Here is a 23,894-nt window from a genome sequence, read left to right on the forward strand (position 1 = left end):
AGGAAAAAAAAAAGCTGAAGTTGCTTTAAGACAGCCAGTGCTGAAGAATTTTAGTCAACAGACCAAACTCCTCAGGGTGCTTTCAAGCACGATGTGGTTCTGCATCATTTGCACTGCTTACTTGCCTTTTTCACCCTGGCAATCTCATTTAAATTATCAGGAGAGTGACTGAAGGAAGGCAAGAAAAAACGTTTTAAAGTTATTGTCACCTGAAATTGTAAAATCCTGCTGTCTAAAGAAATCTTACTAGGTCAGATGTTCTCAGACATAATGTATAGATGACTGATGAAGTTTTGTTCACTAGGGCTAAATTCATGGTCAAATTCAGTGGATTTCTCCAGACCAGACTGACAGTGACAGCTGGGCCTCTCAGTCAGCTGAATCTGTGCACTACATCAGGTTTCACAGGTCAGTCCAAGGCATGCCTTGCTTGAAAAGAGAAATTTAATAAACGAAGTTGCAAAAAATGTGAGTAAAGTTTCTGCCAGAGTAGTGTAACAAATGAAGGAGAGAACTTCCTGAAGCGTACATGCAAGTTTATAACAAAAAAAAAAAGGCATGCCAGGCCTATAATCATAGAGGAGTAAGACTAACAACACATCTATTAAGCTATCTCTCCTATGCCACAGTTCAATTTAATTTTATGAGCAACAGAAAAAGTTACAGTTTTAAATGGTAATTTCTAATAATCCTATGTTATGTTACAGAATAAAGTTTAAGAGGTGTAAATGCTTTATGTCTATTGTAGAAAAACTTTTGCTATAGCAACAAAATTAACAAAAGCACAATAATTTTTATTGAAGCATTATGTAAATTTTTTTCCCTGCAAGGATGGCTTAATCCATCTTCCCTCGTTACGAAGGGAATCAAGTTTCCCTCACTTTTCCTCTCATATGTAAAATATTTTGATGCCTTTACTTCACTGCACTTGCCTTAACTTGCTGTTTGCTTCTGACAACTGACTCATATTGTACATTGTCTTTCTAGGTTCTGTCCAATGCCTCCAGTTACTGACACTCTCTATTTTTGATTATTACCCTGTTTTATAAATTTGAGAGATACCCCAGCAAAGCCTATGCAATTAATATTTGGCATTTTAAAAGCTAGCTAGTTATGCCTTAGGTTAGTTAAGTGACTTTAGGAAGCTTCTCTAAGCTAGGAGAATATAGGGGGAACCAGATCTAGCAGAATTAAGTGTGCCATGGTGTGAAACTCCACTCCCTCCATCCCCAGCACAATCCAGACCTGACCATGAACCAAGGAGCCCACAAAGGCAGCCACCCACAGCACTGAAATTTTCATCCCTGCAAAATCATGCAGAAAAGGGCAGAGTGGCCCTGCAACCACTGGTGTGCTGACTGACATACAGCTCCTGCTGATAAGGGCCTCATTATGTTTGCCTGGCATTTACTGTTAAGGCAGTTTCATAAATTTCAAACATTTGGGATCATGAAATACCATATTCTGACTATTCAGTTCCTTGGTCCAGCACTCTGGAGCAAAACAAAAATGTTGTACTAAAATAACTGAGTTTCACTGAACTTTCAACTTTCATCCACAGTTGAAAAAACCCCTGCATTTTAATTACCCAAAGCTGTAACTTTTTGTTGGGAAGCTCTAGGCTGAGGCTACAGAGCCCAGAACAAATTTTTGAAAATACTCTTCTACCAGGTGACAGCGTGGGCACAGAATAACCACTGACATTGAACAGAAATATCAGAAACCTGTGAGGACCTGTAATTCACTGACTGTAACAGAAAACTAAGGATGGTCTTCCTAGGCAGGCCTGACTAAGCCTGTCTCACCTCCTGGCCTCATTTAGAGCTCCTAATCTAAGATTTCCACAGGTAAATCATACTACAAATCATCCATCTGCTGCCTGAACACACCCAAACCCTGAGCTGACCCAGCAGAACTTCAGATGCATTCTTTGCCAAAAGAACTGACTGCAGCACAGAGTGTCCTGAAGGGATGAAGTCATTACACTGTGAACACAAACTGGCACTTTCTGCCCCAGAACCTGCCTGTTTTCAAGCTGGAAGAGAAATACAAGAATCTTCCCTCACCTTAGAGATTAGTTTTAGTTTGTGCAGTATTGTTTCTCAGTTATTTGCCATACAGAAATTAAATGGAGAAGTGCACAAATGTGGACACCCCCCTTCCCACACATACCATGCGTTACTTATGAAAAAAAAAACCACAGCCTCCCCCAAACCCAAAACAACAAACAAAAAACCAACTAAATCCCACAAAAAATTCACCCAAAAAATAACCAAAAAAACCCCACAAAGAACCCAAAAAAACACCAAACCAAAAACAACAAAAAAAAAGCACTAAACAACCAAACCAAATAGGGGAAAAAACAAAAAACTAACCAACCAAAAAAACAAACAAAACAAAACAAAACCAAACAAACCCAAACACAAAACCCAATATACAGATTAAGGAGGAAGTTTTATACCTGGAAATTGTTCATCAGCCCATAGTGACACCCTGCCCCTGTCTGACAGGATGAGAAGTCATAGTTTAGTTTGCAGGCTGCAGTAGTGCAGTTTGCCAGCTCGGTGATAATGGTGTCATTAACATTCCCTGTGGCATCTCGAACTACACAAGAACCTACAATGGACACAACAATAAAAAAAAGCATTAACAAACTCAACCTGAATTTAAGGATATGTGTTAATTCCTTTTTATGTAAGCATAATCTCACACAGCAACATTAAAATACCACATTTAGTTTTTTAACACATTACAGTACTAAGCCCATCTTCACTATGAAGAACAAATACACACAGAACAACTGCTCCCTTGGCTGAAACAATCTTCAGATTTTTAATATATCTGATTGTAGGAAGAGACAAAGTTTTAGCACAAAGGAAAACCATGTCAACAGACTTGCAGAAATTTAAGAGCCCAATCTCTGGAAGAGTCCAAGGCCAGGTTGGACACTGGGGCTTGGAGAAACCTGGGACAGTGGAAAGCGTCCCTGCCATGGATGATCTTCAAGATCCCTTCCAACCCAAGCCATTTTACAGTTTTATGACTTCATACTTTCTCTTTTGGTCAATTTTCCTAGAGGAGTGCAGATTTGTTTTGTGTGTATTGATGTTTGCAGACAGGTATACATTCTGTTGCAGCTGTTTTTTTTCCCAGTCACTATGACTTAGCCATTAAAAAAAATAAGTTTCATGAAAGCCTGTCCCAATGTTTAAGTAAGCCATCTCCTAGGTGACCATGACATTTTTTCAGTTGGTTTCTTGGTGAAACCAACTCTCTTTTGTTCATCTATGATTACTTTTAATTTTGCTGGTCAAGAAAATGCTGGAGAAACAGTATTTCTGCCTGTAAGTATTAAGAAAAACTAAAGAGTACTAAAAGACCATCAAGTCTTCTATTTCAAGGGGGTTTTGTCTCATATATGACAAAAAGTAGATCAGATTAAGTATTATTTAATGTTCTGTGGTCTAATAGTAGAGGTAATCAAACTGTTTGAACACCAGGAAATACTTTGGGGACTGGAATTAAATAAGGAGTGGGGAAGAGTCAACAGAGTCAATAAAACTCTCTTTAATCTTTTAGGAATCTGAATGACAAGAACTGCCTTGCAACAAAACCTCGTGACAGCTAAGGACCTAAACTACCTACTTCCAAAGGAAGAAGGCAAAGATCTGCTGCAAGTTTATTCAGTAATATTCCTAGGCATCTATGTATGCTGCATCTCTTCCATGGGGAAAATTAATTCCTGACTAGCTATACCATATTTAAATTCTTGTGGGCCATCAGAACTTGATTAACAGCCCACCACAACACCTGGTCCCAGTAGGTGGACATTAATTAATCCTTCCACTCCTCATTTCTTTTTTAGTTACTTATTATGCCTAATTGGTTAAATTACAATACGTTTCCTACACTAAACACCTGTCTTATGCTTTTCTTGTGCATATGTGGAGGAACTGAGGTGTTTTTTATTGTTTTCTTGTTGAACTGTAAGAGGAAAATGTTTCTCTTTCTTGTACTATACAAGTATTTGCCCCAGCCACCCAATCAGTATACAATGATTTGATAACACACTTCCCAGCTGAACTATTTGTAAACAACCTTTTGTTGGTGATGAGAGTGCAGTGGCAGGCCAATTGTACTGAAAAACTCATTAAATATCTACAGTGCACTATCACAGCCCTCCTCTCCCTCATTTTGTCAAAGTTTAAACTCAGCTTTTGCAGGACTTTCAGATATGGAATCAAAATACGGCAGAAAGAGACATGGCAGTAGGAACAAACTTAATGTGGGCCTTACTGTGAGAAAATGTAGAACAAAGCCAGGCAGGCAGGCTCTGTTCTCAGCAGAAGACACTAAGATAAAAGTAACAATAATAAATGTTACTTTCTGTAAGACTCATTCAAAAAAGTTTCATTTATTTTTATGATTCTGGCAGCATTTTCCCTAAAAGTCTTTAGGCCTTCCCTCCTGTGAAAATAAGATTTCACCTTTTCAAAGGCATTTATAAGCATGTTCCAGCCAAAGTGAAATAGAGCTTTGCCAGGCTTTAAGCATAAGAAAGTTTACAGCCATCTCTATCAAGTTATCTCCTTAATACATGAATTCCAGAGGTATTCAGCCCTTCAGACTGCTGTTCAGAGCATTTAATTTTACTAGTGCTGTAAACACCTACAGTTTGGCTCTTGTGAATTAGTTTTATTTTCATAACCACAGGAAGCAGGTCTTAATGCTACTCAGAACTTTGGTGGTTTTTTTTTTTTTGTTAGAGCTTCCCTTGTTCTTAAAATGATAAATGCTGTTCTTTGAAATGTATCTTCCAAGACTTTTTAAAGCAAATTTGCCTGTGAAATCTGCCTCCACATCCCACCTTCACGTCTGCAGTGGTCCTTTGCTGAATTATGAAACGGCATTCCAATGTCTCAGTTACCTTTTTGAAATAGCTGCCTACCTCTAGCAGCAGGATCAGTAATTTTCCTTCTTTCAGCCCTTTCTACTTACTACAGCGTCTATATATAGTGAGTTAAGTTCAGAACATCTTCCTCCTCTTCACATGTGACTACTCTGCACCATTTACTAGCCCCTTTAAATCTTTAGTGACTTGCTTACCACTCTGGGAAAGGAATAAAAGTATATGTATTTGTCAACTATTCCTAATCCAATGCCTCAAAAGGAGCTAAATTTCACTCATGATCTCTGACTCCTGCTGCCTTTTTCTAACTAGCAGAATTCAAAGCGTAAGTCAGTACACAGCAGAACATTTCTGATTAATCAATTTCACGTCCAGTTAGTCTTGCAAACTGCTTCTTTTGTCAGTTTTTATACTGCATTTTTCATGTTTGGAAGCTGATCAAAGTATTCCATTAATAAGAGAGTATTAACAATAATTTTAAGTCTTGTCTGGGTTGAGGTTCCAAAGGATTCAAATTTGGTAGCAAGAGGTCTGTGCAGTCAATCTAATTAGGAAATGAGTGTAGCTCATTATGCTGCATAAAGCACAATCACTACAGAGCAACTATTTGGCAGAGCTACACTCCCACGTTAGCCAACAGAGGCAGACTAGCAAGATTGGTATCTTTGAAAAGGAAGTATCATTAGTGGTAAGATCAATGGCACTCTTATAAATGAGAATTTCATTCAAAAGGCACCACACCTTATAAAACAAGGTCTTTCATATAATAAAAATTATTATTGCTGTCAGAAACTGCTTTATGTGACATGAGTAAAAAATACTTCTGATCACAGGCAAGAAATGTGCATGATTCAATTACAGTCCTGTAATTTTAAGGTTACTAGAATTATTTTATGCGTGGGAAAAACACAGTAAACCACTGGTGCTCTACAGCAAAACTGGTATCAACCCCAGGGCAACTTCTACAAAGGATTTCAAACAACTGTGGGGTGGGAAAGACGGGAAAGAGAAGACTCAGATCAGTCTGTGATTATTTTTCCTCTTTACACAAGAACATGAACGCTTCCAAAAGCAGGCTGATGGGAACTGAAGGCCTTTCTTGGTGTCCTCCCTCAACTGGGAATTACTGCTCAAGCATCCTCACCACAGTGCTGCCTGATCATCCCACAGTTCACTGCAGGTATGTGGATGATTACCATAATCCTCAAAACAATACATGTGCTTTTCCAGTGGGTATTTCCTGAAAACATGCTTTTCTAATCCAGGGATTATCCCACTGCTAAACTGTAAATCCTTTAAGGTAAGTAACTGCAACAATGAGGCAACACCGATAGAAGTCTTCAGTCATCTTTAGACTGAAGCAGTCAATTTTCTTAGAAAAGCATCAGTTATTTCATGCAATTATAAAACCAGCTGAAAACTTAATCTCCCAACTGTAAAAACCAGAAACCTTTGGCTATTACTTTCCCATGCAGGAAAGTCAATTACATAATGACTTTGCATAACAAATTACATAAAACCATATCGAAACACATCCTCGGAACGAATGTGAAAGGATAAAGTTAAAAACATTCTCTATTTACCTACAGATACTGCAATTCCTACGTAAACCATTGTAGTGATTAGGATGGCCAACAGCGTTCCTTTAGGTATGGCAGACTGTGGATCCTGAAAGAAAAACATCAGTGGACAGTGATGACAGAGGTCAATGCACACTTGAGTGGTCATGAATAACATGAATTATGTTTTTAATTCACTACTTACTGCAAGGTCCCCCGAGATATTTGCACCAGCAAGTATGCCAGTTGCAGCAGGGAAGAAAATAGCAAACACAGAAAAGAAAGTTTCCTCTTGTCGGAAATCCGGCCCAAAATTTTCCATGAATATGTCGGCTGCAGGAGAAGATTTAAGTCTGTCAATATTCACATGGAAGCTGAAGTATGAACCCATTCCAGCCAGTATCAGACCAGTAAAAATGCTGACAGTCACAGAATCTTCTTAAAACTAAATGTAGAACATTTAAGCCCTATTTCATCACTTCAACTCAAAGTAGAAGTCAACACAGTAAACTTAAGCAGATTTAAATGCAGAAAAAATACTTGCAGTATAATCCAGCTTTTTAAAATTTAATGTATATTCAATATTAAGCAATACTCAAGTTTTGACCCAACTGCAGAAGGCAGAAGAAATCAGGAAAAAAGTCTCCACAGTTAAACAGGATTATTAGATATATTGGATGCTTAATTATAGCAGCTGATTTTGCAAAGAAAGGTATTGTTTACCATACTTTAAACTGTTCCAACATACCATTATAACCAAAGAAACCTTTGGGCTTCTTGCTCTCCAGAGGAATAAATGTTCCTATGACAAAGTCTCCAATAGCAAGTATGAGGATCACCAGCAGGACTATCTGTGCCTGAAACACAATGACTGCTGTCAGACAGGAGAACTTGTTCTTTTCACAGTATCAAGTGCTCTGCTATAAAATGTAAATGTTTACTTGATTCCAAATTCAGCTTCACCTTCTCAGCATGTTCTCTGCAAAAAAATGAGGAAAGCTGGAGAGAACTTGTACAAGGATTTTTAATTAATAAATAGGAGTAATTTCCAACTTTTTTGCCTAATCAGAAAGGTTTATTATTACTAAATACTATACTTCTAAAGCAAAATGCTTAAAAGGACTAATTTTTCTATATATAAGCCTTCCAGAAGGAATGCATTTGAGAAGATTCAAGAAATTCACATGAAAATAGCCAAATGCAACACAAATACTACAACTGCATTATTAGCCATGGTCATCCTTTGTCTTATACTTTAGTATGTGGTATTTCCTAAAAATTTTATTACATCCAGAACAAAATAGCTTTTGTTTCCTATTTTATGCAAGGAAGTAGTTTATTTTGCTACATTCTCATGTTCTCAACCCTTACTAAGGAAATTAAATTGCAAACTACAACAATTACTTGTTAATTCCTAGTTTTGAGACTACTTTTATTACAACCTAGATTTTTAGTCACTTTTCTGCAGAACTATTATAAGCCCTACAAGTTGAACAACAAGTACTTTAAACCATCCCATACCTCAAAAGTGTGTACAAAGATAGATCTAGGCACTGAAGGGATGGTTCAGGTCTTTCATTCAAATAAGCAATCACACTGCTGTTATCTTTTGGGTGATTTGATTCCTTAAAAAGGAATGTCAGTAGCTAGGGGGAAGCTATTCACAGACCTTTTTCAGGCCCAGGATCAGGAGTTACTATGCTGTATCACTGTAGCATTGTTCATGCCTACAAAACAAAGTTTTCAGTTCACACAGCCTCTCAGGAAAACAGGGTGGAACAGTGATAAACAGAGCAAAACGGCCTGGAGCAGAGTTAGAAGTCCACCTGAAGAAAACAGTCTGTGCCTTGTATTTAAACCTTTGTAAAGCCTCAAGAATAGGTTAAAGGTGTGAGGATACAGCTGGGTGCTTGCAGAAGCCTTCAGTAAAACAGAAACATAAACATGAAGTTACAACAGAGCAATTGCCACAAGTGGATTTTTCCAGTAACTAACCTAGGCATCTCCCTGAAGCTGGGGTTGTTTGCTGAGTATCTTACTTAAATTCCAAAGTCTGAAAGAATGAGCTTCTAAGACTTCAACACAAGGAGGTGAGTAGTAAACACCACAAACTCTAAAAAGCCATTTTTAAAAGCAAACTTCCCTGGAATCAATCCCAGTCTCTCTTCACTTTTAGATCTGGTTCAAAGGCATTATTATAGATTCCCCTGCTCCATTTTCCAAGGCATTCTCTAAGAAATGGCTAAGGCATAGGACAACACCACAGATCAAGATGGAGACGCCGGTGTTTTGCTGTGCTGAGTTCTACGTTAGCCCACATGAAATGCTTGTTTGACAGGCTCAGTTGCCTATCATTGCTCCCACTTGCCTCCTTCCATGACACAGAAACCAAGTCTTGACTTTTACACTGAGGACAGGACTTTTGAAAGCTACCCCTAAAATAAGGATTGTACTGCAGTAATACCACAAATTCAGGTTTGATGTAGAAACATTAAACAGGGGTATTTTCATGCAAACTATTGTTATAGAACTGCTCATGCTACACAGCAAAATGAAGATACTACTTGTGACTTCAAGTGGCAGCCAGAGGATTATTAACAAATAATTATTTCAAAACAGTTCAGAACAAGGAAGTCAGCATTGTTTGCAGTTGGGTGGACAAAGAGAGCATCACAAATTCAAGTTACAGACAGTGAAGGGCTGCTTGAGAAAGGTAAACAGTTTCTACAGAAGTTCAATTTAGACGTTCATGCCAAAGTCAATTTCTGTTGGTTTCTTTTCTCCTCAGCAGATCACAGCAATGCACATCTTCATTCACTACTTCTAGGATCCCTATTTCTTGGAAGCAACAATGATAAAAAATCCTCTCTCATTTTTATTAAAAATAGCACCATCTTCTTGATGCAGGAGCATAAGAAACTTACAACACTTCATGAGGAGGCTCCTTCAGCTGCTTCTCAGCAGAGAAAATAGGAGCTATTGTGAAATAAATGTGAGTTGGGAAGGAAGCCCCAGTGAGAGGCTCTTCTCAATTTTTTTTTTTTTTTTTGGAGCACATTAAGGACAGATATTCAGAAAAAGCCTACAAGTTGCAGGAACCAGAGAGCAACCTACACTGCCTCATAATGGCAAGCAGAAAACTGGTAAGGCAGAAGAGCTTCTCTGTTAAGATCTCTTCAGTCAGAGCTGACCTAAGGTGAGGAAAGGAGATTTTGCCTCCTACACATTCACCACCACCAGTGTTCAAAACCCTTCTCCATGCTCGGTCTGGTGAATGCATCCCACTGTCTGGCTGTTTCCAGGTGAAAACCAAACCAGAAGAGAATGAAAGAGAAGGGAAGCCAGCCCTGTGCTTTCAGCCTCAGAATGTGCCTAAAGTTTTAAGTAAAGGAAAATTCCCATGCTGAAGTTCTTACCTTCTCTTGTGCTGTAATTGCCCAGAAGAGGGAAATACCATTAATCTATCTGACAATGTCATTAAGAGTGGATTATGCTGGAGTTTAGGTTCTCATAGATGCTTAAGCTTCCAGTGAAGTGTTTTAAGACCTGAAATGTTTTTCAGAGCTGCACATGCTAGTGGCCAGACCAAGAGCTACTGCATTAAAGTCAACTGACTTCTAATGTACAATCATGCAATACTGAATACACTGAATATACTTTAAAAAAAAAAAAAAAAACAGACAGCTAAGGTGCAAAAATGGAATCAAAATTATGAAGCAGAGAATTTTAAAAAAATATGGGAAATCCTTACTTTTGCTTCCCACTCCATTCCCGCAATGGAAATGCCCAGCAGTATAACCACTGTGATAGCTCCTATGATTCTGATATCATTCATTTCATCGATCATCAACGTTCCATTTTCCTAACAAAACAAAAAATACAGAGTCATGTACTTCATCAGGTAAATACTTTCCCTACTAAAGAACAGCATTTTATTCACTATAATTTATTAGTAGTTAATCTACACAGAACAGATTTACTGACTGTAAATTTCCTTTAAGGATACAAGTAATTTGGGTTTTACCTTGTTTTTAAATCAATGAATCTTCCAAATGGAAACAATAAGGACTGTTCAGCCTGACGAAAAAGGAGCTCCAGGGAGGCCTTACTGTGATGACTTAATATTTAAAGGGGTTTACAAGGAAGATGGGAACAGACTTTTGGATAGGGCTTGTGGTGACAGAACAAGGAATAATGGTTTTAAACTAAAAGATGACAGATTTAGGCCAGATGTAAGAAAGAAATATTTTACAGTGAGGATGAGCAGGCCCTGGCACAAGGTGCCCAGAGAGGCTGTGGCTGCCCCTGCCAGTCTGGATGGGGCTTGGAGCAGTCTGGGATGGTGGAAGGTGTCCCTGCCCATGGCAGGGGGTGGCACTGGGTGATCTTTAGGGTCCCTTTCCACCCAAACCAGTCTGTGATTCTACCTGGATGGACTAGTGACCTTGAAAGGTCTCTTCCAACCCACACAGTTCTATGATCAGATGAATCAAAAACCAAGTATAATCTTTACCTTTACATACAAAGTATATAGTTTATATACTCAAACATTCTATATGAAGTGAAAAACTTTACAGATAAAGTATAATCAATATAAGCACATGTACCTTGAGTAACTCGACAACAGTCTCAGCAAAACCAACAACATACATTGCCACTGCCACAGCATTGGCAAATGCAAAAATAAGTCCTATGGCACCACCAAACTCTGGCCCCAGACTTCTGGAAATTAAGTAATATGCTCCTCCTGAAAGAAAAAAAAATACAAATGACAAAAAAATACTCTACATGATAGAGCTTATAACAGACAGTCATCAGCACTTTAACATTTACACAAGCCAGAATCTACTCACTCTGTATTCCCACTCTGTATTAGAAAATAACCCTTAACTCAGTATTTTAGGGACAGATGTGCTGAAGTTTTAGGAATGTATTTCAAGTTCTTAGGCAAAGAGACCAGTTGGAAATAACTATAATTCATGCACCACCTCATATTACTGCATATCAGGTATGCAACCAGTTCTATGGTTAAAAACTGTAGAACACAAGCTGCAGGATAACTGGGCTTTTTACTTCAAACTGCTCAAAGCACTTGTGCAGTCAAGATCAAGGAACTGGCAAAGCAGACTGCAACAAACCCACTGAAGTTCCAAACTTCTGAAGACCTGTTTCTAAAAGCTCTGCTGTTAAAGGAATTTTCTGCCCTCCAATGGGACCCTCAAGAGCCTGTTCTTTGTACTTTTGAGCTGGACAAAAATAACAAATCCCACATGACAAAACAAAATCAGATCGAGTATTACAGGAAGGTAAAGTTTAGAAAATGCAGCAAAGGCTTATTACTCAAACTTAAGGTTAAGCTTTCTAGAAGCAACAAAATCCTCCAGTAACTGAGTGCGTGTCAAAAATCTTTAACAAAAAATACTTAATTTCACTGCATTAGACTTCTTGTGGAAATCCTATATATGTACCCAGCTTGGCCATTCTCTGTATTTCTTATGTAACATTAAAAAAAAAATCTTACTGTAATATTACATTTTCATAGGAACAATTGTTCCTATGAAATTCTACAGTTCTTCCAATTCAGGACTTCAGATTTTCTAATGAAGTACTATTTTTGAAGAGTGACTTAGAAAAAAAAAAAAAAAAAAAAAAGCTCCTATAGGAGTGGGACAACCCAATATACATCACAGAACTAGAAAACAGAAGGGCATTCAGAAACTAAGCTTGACATAATGCTAACAATCACAGCTGCCTTTTCCCATTGGGTCTGTTTACTTTGTGATAGTGAGGCTTTTCTCTTCATTCTTAATCTTAATGAAGATAGTTTTATAAGCTCCTACTTTAATTTCACCATATTTTTTTTCCTAGTAGCAGTTGTGTAATGTCATGAAGCAGTTAGATGGTGTCAGAGGCACCAACCATTTCCAAAAATAGTTGACAACACCACATAAACCATGGAAGAGAATGAAAACCATCACCCTCAGGAAAGCTGGAGCTAACTGAGAGTTTGCAGTGTTACTTGTGTGAAGGTTTATTTCAGGACATGAACACAGACAAGCACGCTCTTAACCAACCAGTGCAGCTCAGGAGAATTATTAAGACCCTACTCATTCCTGGATATGTGTCCTTAAAACTGTTTGTATTACAAAAATTTACACCAATAAAGTTCCTTTTACAGCACAAAAGCAAGGTACTAGTTCAAGTCTAATTAATAGGCTACTTATTGACTTTTTGTTAATTATGTGACTGTTTAATCACACAGAACACACGGAAGGCTTTGCTCCTCAGCAACATTAAAGTGTGCACTCCAGAGTGAGGAAAGCTTCAAAACTTCATGAAAATAGCATTACCTCCTCTTACAAACCCATTTGTGGCTATTGCTGAAGTAGACAGTCCTGTAATAGTTGTCACAACAGTGGCCATTCCAATAACCAAGACAGAGAGACCTTTTGGGAAAAGAGATGAAAACACTGTAAGCCCTGCAGTATTAAAGAGCACAAACCTTCAGCTTAATTTCATTTAAATACTCAAGTCTTGCAAATAGAACACAAATTTACTTTCAAGCAAAAGGCTACCTCTTTCCCCTATCAGGATAAAAATAAAACTGGGCAAAGATTCTCTTTAATCATCAAGATAAGAGCTGTATTCTAGAGATCAATCCAACAGTAAGTTAAGCCTTTAAAAAGAAATGCTTATAGACTACCCAGTCCATATGCAGGGCTTAATAATTAGAGCTCAAAATATTATCTCTACAGTTCACTGAAGACTTACAAATGTAAATTTTAAAATATTTGTCTTGTACCTAAATGAAAAAGTAACTGGCTGAAGTTTTTGGTAAGATAAATTACCATAAAAATTGGCAATATTAAGGTAATTTCCTATTCCTGTTTGAAGTAAAAGCTCAGGATCAACACGTCTTGTGGATCACATTTCAAAGTAATGAAATAAAATTACAGCATTAGTACCCATACCTATCCCAGCTTGTCCTACAATCCATGATAGCCTGATGAAGAGCATCACACCCCAAATATTTAACATACATCGTACCTAGGACAAAACAGAAATTTAACAAAGATTAGTTCTTGCATCTGCAGTCATTTTCACTAATTCTTTATTTCGGTTTTTAATGTTCTTGAAATTATCTTGTTGTATTTCGTCACCATTTTTCAAATTATTTCACAAGAATATAATGTTATCATACAAGTTTAAGTTTGGTTAAAAAAAAAAAAAGGGACTTCAATATGATTAAAAAGTTACTACCTTAAACACAGAGTTAAGAGTATTTCAACATCTGACACTTGCAGTATGCCGTAAGCAAACAATAATAATAATTTAGACCCTAACCTTTAGGATCCAAAATTCACACTATGGAATACATGACTTAAAATAAGATAGGAGTCTATAATGATTGTGAGGTCTAAAACCTCAGTTTGTATCTCCCACAAACCTCTCTCTCTCAAAAAAACCCAAAAGCACTAAAGCAACACCCTACCGAATAACTTACTCTTCTTAAAAGAACAAAAACCCTGCTGCAACTTTCCATTTCTGTAAGTTTTAGATCTTACAACATATCTGCACAATAACAGGATGGAGAGGCGTGCATTTTTTTTTTTAATCCTTGTATTTACAACTCTTAGATCGCAATAAAAATAAGAGCTTGTATTGTACAGAATTCAGACAGGAGACTAAAACCAGATCTCGGGTCTCTCTCTTCCCTGAAGAGTAAGACACCAATCCTACAAAAAAGGAGATAACCTCTCCAAACCACAGAAGTAAAGCATGTGTTCTTTTACTACAGTATCTTTCCTTCTTGGAAATCATGCAACATGAAAACCCTTAAAACCTGTGCCGAGAAATCACAAACCCTTAAGAATTTAAAGCCCTGAAGTATTTATTTCCTTAAAATTCAGTTGAAATAGGAGCAACCCTTCCTAAAATTATGGCATTTATCACACCTCTCATACATATAATCTTTATACTACACTACCACAATGCCTGTCAACAAAGAAGATGGTAGGAAAGATCCGTAAGAATAGATCAGCACCTGTAAGAAACTGAAGAACCATATATCAAACTTACCAGCACACCTTTTATCCAGCCAAACTTGACCACCCCTTTACTGTCAGGTGTGTAAGCAGCAGCTGCATCCCCAGCTGGTGTGCCTTCCTCACCATTGGCATAGCCATCTTCAAAAGGCTCCTTTGAAAACACAAAAAAAGTTTGCATTTTGTGTGACTGACAGAGCAGAGTGAGCATGCAAAACTTATCTTGTAAAAAAAAAAAAAAAACCAAAAAAAAACCAAAAAAAAAACCAAAAACCAAAAACAAACCATCTTACTTGTGTAAACAGAAAAATAAAAAGAATGACACGGCAGAAGTTTTGAGCTGCTCCTTTACGTCCCTTGCGTGACGCACATCTCGGATTTAAAGGAACGTAAAACAAACGTACAAGAGCAAACCATTAACAGCCAGTGTGGTAAATATAATTAAGAATTAGCCCCAGATGCCTAAAAAAGTCAAACACCTGGTCTGTTGAAAAAGAACTGGAAGATTTCAAATGCACAAGAAATTTTACTTCTTAATCTGAAAGCACAGACTGTTCTACCACAAGTTACTGGTCTCTGCTGTAGCGTTTCCTGTGGTTCAGACTTAGCTGTCATTTGATCAATTTTTCAGGAAATAAATTATTCATTTCCCTGCAAACTATTCTACTACTCTTTGTAAGGTGATGCTGCCAGAAATAGGGATGGGAGATTGGCATTTCAGGGAAAAGGAGGGAAGAGAAATCTCTCCCCAAACACTGCTCTCCATTTACATGGGAAGGGTCACAGATGGAGAAAACATCAGCCCCATGGACAAAGGCCAGCTTATGTCTTTTATTTACAATTCAGCTCTCAACTTCAAAAATGGAGAAAATCTCAACTTTAAATATAAACTCAAAATATATGCGTATACAGGCACATATATATATGCCTGCTTAAAAGACAATTTTGTTTTGCCAAAGCAGGCAAGCACCAGAACATTTAAACTCAAACATTTCCTACACTTGCTGTAAGAAAGCAAGAAGCGCTCTAAGCTAAGTATGTTAGTTTATCCAAGGCAACAAGTATTAAGAATGGATACAGTAGAAAGATCCTGAACAACATTCAACAAACCAGCTCAAGCAGCATACTCTGAAGCAGCCTTTATCCCAGGGCTCAGAAAATATTTAACAATTAGAGGTTCAATGAGGTAAAGGGCAAAACCCACATTTGCTACGGAATACACAAAATAGAGTGGACACAAATAAGACTTTTAACATATGCAGGGAAAAACTAATAAAGATTAGGGTGAGATATTTTACCAAATTCTTTCTACTCTTGATACATTAGCACCAGATATATCCTCAGCAGAGGGTCCAGAGGAAATATTTCTAAACCTGTCAGTTATGAAGGCTGTCATCCATAGACTCTTATAATCAGCAGTAAACATACAAACCAGATTTTTAAAAGCAGACTATGTCAACCTTATCCAAAGGTCATCAGCACAGATTCATGCCAGTGCTTCTCTCACCGATGTGTAACTATGACATTCTCACAGAAACAGATACACCTGCAACACATCTGGTGATCCTGTAAGGCACAAGCCTTGCACTGTTAGGTATCCAGATCATTACCTTTAACAGTTTACACTCTTAAAGAGTATATTATATTGCCTCCAGAAGGGATTACAATTAAAACAACAAAAAAAAAGACACCTTATGAGTTTTATATATATATGTATTCTTGCATGTGTGTGTGTGTATATGTATTATATACTGTGTTATATACACTAAACAGAGGACAAACAAAAACTGAATCAGGAGTTATCCAATTTGCTCAACTGCAGCTTTCCTGGACAGAAGTAATGGCTGTAATTCTTGGGAGATTCGCACAGCCTTTGACCAGACGAACCTATTGATTGCTGATTATTTGTATTCAGGCACTCAAGCCAAATCAAGTAGCAGCACGTAATCATTTAGAGTGGTAAGAAGAACAGTGAGGACCAAAAAGAGAATTACAACGCTGCTACATTTCAGAAATGCTGACCTGCCTGAACCAGAACTAAGAAAACATCTCCTACTCAAGCCTGAGGCTCATGCCAGAAGAGGATGAGCCGACCACCTATCCTGCTCCAATAGCTTAGAAGTGCAGAATAAAATGTAAAAAACCTTATAAGCATTAATGTATCCCTTTATGACTTCTTTCAGAAGTGGGGAGGAAACAAAGAGAAAAAAAGATGTATTAAAACAAGGGGCAGATTATAAACCTGTTCATAACTATGCCAAAACCTCCAATCAAGCATGAGACAGTACAACCACTTATTACTTGTTCATATAAAACCCATTCTTATTCCTCACAGAAAACCACCACATTATACTTGGAACAAACTCTACTTTAAACCATTACATAAAAGGAGTCACATTCAAATTATCTAAACAATTTTTAAGCTTTGGCCAAAAGAACTTGCCAACATTAGATAAAATCTTCTGCTATTACAACAACACGCATCATGTCTGTAATAAGAAATAACAAAATTGTTCTCTGAGAAGAGTGGTCAGGGAGTATCAAGGAACGGTAGGAGGAATCTTTATCTTCATGTCTTAAAATAGTGAAATGTGACTAAAGTGGGTAATGCCTTTTTTTTTTTTTTTTTTTTTAACAAACTTGGAGTTTGTTTACTGTATGTTCAGGTTTGGTAAGAAGGTGGAGAAATATGTTTGTATCTAGTCTAAGAAAGGATCACACAGTTCATCATGTGAGCATGACAGGCCAACTATTGGTAAAACCTCCACATGTTGCCAATGTGACCCCCAAATGTCACCCCAAAACCTCAACCACCATGTGGCAGCTACACATTTTCCTGCAGTGCTCAAATGAGCCCATAGCTCAGCCTGCTGTGTTCTGGGGAGGAGATAATGGGTTATCAGTTACCAGATCAGCTCCAAGATACTGCACACTGTGAACACAGGAAAGTTTTGTTCTGTATGTCTTGTCTCTCCACACCGTGCAATATTTCTTAGGAAAATATTTTGAGGCACAAGCAAAATGCAATAACTGAAAGGTTATTCCTGGTTATCAGTGCTGGTGGGTGCCCAATAAAGCACCACTGAGAACAGATATTACAGAGTGTGGGCACAAAAGAATTTCACTCCAGAAGGCTCCAAGTGCAGCCCTCTAAGGCGATATTAAGAAAGCACCACTGTGGTTTCAGCTGTAAATCAAGCAGGCGTAGTATTTTTCATGCTCGTGTTCATGAGGAAACAATGCTTCTACTCAAGTCAGACACTGAATGGAAAAAACTGCCCTAGCACTATTTTAGAACAGCCAATACATGTGTGATAAGATCTTCATAAACAGTAAAAAACACTAACACACTGTGGATTTGGAGGGGGTGTAACAAAAGGGGAAAGAAAAGAGGGTTTAACATTTCAGATCAGAAACAGTCTTATTAACGCAATTCTTAAAACAAAAATAATCAGTTCAAAAATAGTCACGGTATTAATTTGCACTGTTAAAGGAAAAATAACATATGTTTACAAGCTGACAATTCTATCATACACTGAGAGGACTTCAGACAAGAAACAGTTAATTTCTGCTCCTACACAGATAATCTACTATTTCATCTCCAGTGTTGGATCATAACAATAAGTCATTTGTGACAACTGTGAATAGCCTCCACATCTATTAGACATAGATTAGTAATGAGAAAATACTTGATATTTTGGTAGAGGAGATCTGAGATTTTTCACACACAGCCTGTAATACACTGGTGCATCAAAAAGTTCAGTAAAAATGGCTTTATTTAAGAGTTCTTGACAGTGGTGTATGTCATGCAGCATAATTTTTTTTTGTGGTGAACTTATCTAAATCCCATCTTAATGGCAACATACTTGGGCTATGTTGCACTGTATGAGGTAATACCAGAATAAACACACATGAAGTCTTACTTCTTTTCAAGAATCACAACTTGGAAGCCACAAGTCAAGAGCAGGACCACCAGCAATTTGTATGTAAGACAGTTTTCTGGCTCTCTAGTCAGATTGCTGCCACTGTGAACTGCCTGATTTGGTGTGTTCCAAGTAGTCACTGACTTCTTCAGTTAATCCCTCCCATTGCTATTAGTCCTGTGCAAAACCAGGAGGCCAGAGAAGCACCTCAGACTGCAGCAATTAACTGCTTTTCCCAATCCTCAAGTTTGGCCATTACAGATTCAGCACATGCCATGTAATATGAGGCTCTTCTCACACAAACTCCCTAGAAAGGCTTCACAAAAGCAGCTTCTTCTCATCTTGGCAGGATACAGTACTGAAGCTGGTTTCAATAGTTTATATTATCATAATGCTAAAAATCAAGAGCCTAACCTTTTCAAGCTGCAGCTTCTGGAAAGAAATATAAAAATGGCTTTCCACTGCATCTAATCAAGTTGCTTACACTTAAAACTGCTTTGTACCTGCACTATAAATTCTGATGCTACATCCTGATACATACTTTATTCTGATTACATACCTGTATTCTGTTAATGAGCATAGGTCTCTCATGCTTACTGAAAACAGAAAAAAAATGAAGGGACCTACCCTGAGAAACATCTTTGCCCAAAGAGTACTGGCAGAACAATTCTACGCCCTCTCACATATCTTCTGCAGTTCTTCACTGAGGCTCACAGCTCTACTACCAACCTGCTCACTAGCCCTTACAACCATGATTTCTTGTTTCCATCTCTCAAAGGTTAATTTTGCAGGCATTGCCATTTTAAGATGTTCCTTATTTTGTGGAAGGGAAGAAGCAGTAAAAGGTATTGATCCAGATGCAGCGGGCCATCTGTGTCAGAGGCAGAATCATTACTTGGAGAGATTATACTCCCATATATCCCAACTCCAGTCCTGCACACTACTAAGACTATGGCTACAAAACCTGCTTTTATCAGAATTAACACACTTCAAAACATACATGAAAAAAAGAGCTTATAAATGTTGGTTTTGGTTTTTTTTCTTTTCTAACTAAAGGGTACTTGAACCAGAACATAGATGCAATAAAAATGACAGAATAAAGAAAGCTATCAAGTTACATAAGAATTACTAGGCATTTCACCTCAAATGATGGTAACACTTCAAAGGATTTTTAAACACTACCAAAGATATTTTCCTTGAAAGAGCAAATTAACTTTTGGACTCTAGCTCCACCACCTGTGACACTTCCAAGGAGCAGAAGTCTTCTAAGACTTTAGAAGTGCTAAATGTATTTCATGCATAGAAATACATTTAGAATAATCCTGCTGCTATGGTGTTTACCTCTTATATAACAGAACTTTCGAAAACAGTCTGTACTGATACAAGTGTGTTGCTGTCTGATAAAGAATAAAAATGCTGTCTGAAGGACACCAAACTGTATCAAATGTATCTGTTCTTTAAACATTACTTTTGCAGCATGTTGATGTTTGTAATCATAAAATTCCCAGGTTTTGTCTACGGGTCAGTTTGATAAGCTGTTTTTTATCTTTTACTGCTTTTATCTACAGTCATGAAAGAGATCAAGAGGACTGAGCTTCCTTTACAAAACACCTAAATCTCCACTGAGTGGTTTTAATCACATTGTTGCCCAGGGACACCAGAGAGTCTTATGATAAACCCTTTATCAAGAAAAGCCTTGAGTTTCGTTGCCTGAGATTCCAGAGTATTTCAGTACTTAAATAACAGGAGGAAATAGAAGTTTACACCAGTCTTTGACTCAAGCTGGTGACACTGACTACTGTTTGTAACCATTTTTTCAGGAAACCACTTCTCATGAGAGGCTGGGATACTATTTCTAACTTTGCTCGTAAACTACAAATCACAGTGATTTTTTAACACTAAACTTGGAAAACACTTCTGCCAAGTCTGACAGTTTTCAAGTGGTTTGTATTCCTGTAAGGGAAACAAACAATTCCAAAGGGAGGAAGTATCACAGGTAATGACTTTTAAAAAATCTTATTCTATGTAACATTCTCTTAAAGAACAATCTGACTGGTCAGTATTTTGTAAACTAGTCCTGCTGTGCTGGAATAAGGATGGTGACAGGTATGGAAACCAAGAACAAGAATGCACAACTCTCAGCTAATGCTTTGTAACCGGCCTCATACCGATGAAAGAACAATGAAAGTGTAAATTCTAAAACAGATGTAACAATCTGAATCTTTGGTACTTAAGACAGGGGTTACCCCTCACTTAGAAATTGCTACTCTGAAAGCCAGTATCTTCTGCAGAACACCTGGAGCAATTGACAGATTTCTGATTATTTGTTAGTTTAAAATAGTTTACCAAGCTAACAAAACAGATTCAAATGCTCCAGTTTTTCAGGAGTTATATGGGAATCTTGACTGATTATCACTGCTCCCAGTGGGGAAAAAGACCCAGTCAGGTAATACACAGAGAAAAAAAAATAGCAAAAAGACATGTTCAAGACACCTCAGTCTCCCTAACACCTTCTTAGCATTTTATTCAAAGAACTCAAAAAATTAATAGTATCAGGGAACAATGACTAGTCATTGCTGTTGACAGCAATGACTATTTCATATTTCAGCATTCATATTAGGTATTTTACTACTTGGTGATGAAACAGGAATGAATTCTGACTTCTATTAGCAAATTTGTCATGATGCCCACTCCAGTGTCTTTACAGTCATAACCTTAAAAAAGCCTACCAGGCCATTAAATAGCATCCAGAAGCTACCTAAAACAGCAGGAGATAAATTGCCCAGATAAAACACAGTCAGTTCTTAAAATCTGGGATTCCTTGGAATCAAACATGAACAGCTACAATCATTGGTTACTCACCTCAATCAAAGAAAATCCTTTGTAGGTTTGCAGACAAGAGACCAAAACTTAAGTGCTTTGACTATATTACCTTCTCTACAATTATACATTTAAAATATAGTAGCAAATACCTTTGGCACCTACTTCCAGAGATTTTAAAAGAGATTGCATCAAACACTGAATGTTAATGTTATCTTAAGCTGAAATTAAAGAGTGTTGTATTGTGATTGCAGCACAGCAATTTTAAACAGAATAAATTTATAGTTGCAATTAACATGTCAACTGAAGGATTAGCTATGTGTCTCTGCCATCAGCTTGTATTTCTGTCTTGCACACTACTTTTAATAGAGAAACATTAAACAGAGCGGGTTCTATCTGTGTGCATATATATTTTGTATATATAATGATTCAAAGATCCATCCTTAGTTCTTTTAAAGGGATAATCATCCACTCATCCCCCAGCTCTTCCATGTAGTATGCTGTATTAACTAAGTTAGCAAGACTTAATCAGGAAACTTACTCAGGCAATTGATTTCAGCTTAGTTGTAAATCCTTTCTTTCAAGGTGGTATACTTACAAATAAGTAGGAGATTTGTTTATGAAGATTAGCACTACTTTAACGTCTTACATGAACAGTTTTCTTGACAAATGTCTAAGCTTATTACATGAAGGTTACATCCCTCTGAAGCAGTTTTGACATCTGATAAAGCAGCAAAGTTTTGTTAACATCTACAGGTATGCAAGACCAGTATCCTATCAGAAATATAAATAATATTTGCTTTCCCTCCTGCAGCATAAACATCAATTAAAGAATGAGAGCACTTTGCAAAATAAAGAAAACTTCCCCACATCTTTACACCTTGATTCGTACATCCCTCCTAAGCACAAAAGGGTATGAAAATTCTGGGCAAGCTGATAATGAAAATCAGAAACAAATGAGAAAAGGCCTTTGGTCAGTAGCTCTGCAGTGTGGAAAACCCAAATGCTTATGGCCTGCACTCCGAGAAATTTTGTTATTAAAATAAGGCCTTCCTGCCAAAAAACCAAACTTCCCCCAAAAAAGCCCAAATTTCCTTTTCCAATCTCTCCAGTTCTAGTTAACAGAAAGCTGCAGGAGGCATGACTTCCTGCACAAGTGTAGGGGCAACCAATCCCTTCAGTTTAAGGGAAAGAAATGCATGCATTCCACTTCACACCTCAAGAATGCACCTTCATTTCTGCACTGATGTGTACAACCCTTCCCAGAACCACTACTGCACCCTGAATGATCTACAGAAGTAATTATTCCTTACTGTGCCCAGAATGCAATATTCCTTTGGACAGCCATTGTCCTGGAAAGAGAAACCACACTTCACAGGAAAAGTGAAGTCCAGGCTCCGAACATGGGTAGTTTTCACATGAGTATCTGAAACACAGAAGCCTGATACACTCCAGAATGAAGCAGATTCAGCACTTGATTGCATAAAAGCTGAAGTAAATCCAATTAGCAAGCCTCCTGCAGAGAAGTTTAGCATACCCAAGTGTAGTCCAAGAAATACAATGTTCTGCTATTAAGTACAAAAGAGAATCCATTTCAGTCTTGTCAAGAAGTTGTTTTGGACACATCAGATTTCCAAGTCATCACAGTTCAACTCCAGCAGCCCAGCCCCAAGCAGCCACTCGCTTGTTCCTCCACCAGTGGGACTGAGGAGAGAATTGAAGGGTAAAAACTCACAGGTTGAGGTGAAGACAGTTCACCAGGGAAAGCAAAAGCCACAAACACAAGCAAAGCAAAACAAGGAATTAAAAGCCCTGCTTCCCATGGTTGGACAGTGCTCCTCAGTCCCCTCCAGGAAAGCAGGGTCCCATCACATCACGGTGACTTGGGAAGACAAAACACCATCACTCCCTATGTCCCCTTCCTTCTTCTACCCCCCAGTTTTTACACTAAGCCCTGGAACATCGCTTGGGTCAATCAGGGTCACCTCTCCTGGTTGTGTCCCCTCCCACTCCCCCCCAGCCTCCTCACCAGCATGGCCACAGGACGAACGGGAAAGGCCTTGACAAAAACATTTCTGAATTACCAACCCTGTGTCCAGCACAGATCCAGAACAGAACCCCACACCAGCTAGTGGGAAGGAAATAAACTCTACCTCAGCCAAAACCAGCACACAAATCATCTATTCTCCACCCCTTCATTAAATGAAGGTTAATTTGAGGCATTCTTGCTCTTAACAGCTTTAGGTTTTCATCTACTTCTGCAAAATATGGTGCACTTTCTATTCAAGAAGTAGGACACAGAAGCAAGTGACCCCATGCAACAATAGTAAAACCCTAATAAAACATCCCATTTCCATAAAAAGTCTAGCTCCAATGTAGTAAGTTCCTGAAAAATTACATTTTACCCGTTGGCATACAACAGACTAAAAAGCCCATTGAAGTAATCCTAAAAAAAATCGTTTAAGTAGCACCTGAATTTTTAATGTCATCTTCTGAAATGGTGAGTGCAGCTACAGCACAGCCCCTGAGCCAGCAGTGAGCAGGGCTGGTACATTCACACAGAAAAGCACTCACTTGCACTGGCACATCACCACATTTCAGCCAAAGTTGCCAAACTGCTTACAGTTCAAAAGCAGTA

General features: G+C 37.9%; 1 protein-coding gene across 2 annotated transcripts in view; it reads right to left on the bottom strand.

Moving 5' to 3' along the window:
• Positions 1-23,894, bottom strand: part of SLC12A2 (solute carrier family 12 member 2) — a 50,823-nt gene that overhangs the window by 19,899 nt on the left and 7,030 nt on the right. For both annotated transcript variants that reach the window (XM_041464259.1, XM_041464258.1), the window contains exons 2-10: positions 14,548-14,667; positions 13,440-13,515; positions 12,819-12,914; positions 11,076-11,215; positions 10,220-10,330; positions 7,217-7,325; positions 6,674-6,801; positions 6,493-6,577; positions 2,462-2,616 (exon numbers count right to left, since the gene is read on the bottom strand). In XM_041464259.1, coding sequence (XP_041320193.1) covers positions 2,462-2,616; positions 6,493-6,577; positions 6,674-6,801; positions 7,217-7,325; positions 10,220-10,330; positions 11,076-11,215; positions 12,819-12,914; positions 13,440-13,515; positions 14,548-14,667 — 1,020 coding nt within the window. The remainder of the gene's footprint in view (positions 1-2,461; positions 2,617-6,492; positions 6,578-6,673; positions 6,802-7,216; positions 7,326-10,219; positions 10,331-11,075; positions 11,216-12,818; positions 12,915-13,439; positions 13,516-14,547; positions 14,668-23,894) is intronic.

The sequence above is a fragment of the Pyrgilauda ruficollis genome, unplaced genomic scaffold, assembly GCF_017590135.1.
Source record: "Pyrgilauda ruficollis isolate IOZ18807 unplaced genomic scaffold, ASM1759013v1 scaffold177, whole genome shotgun sequence".
Lineage (NCBI taxonomy): Eukaryota > Metazoa > Chordata > Aves > Passeriformes > Passeridae > Pyrgilauda > Pyrgilauda ruficollis.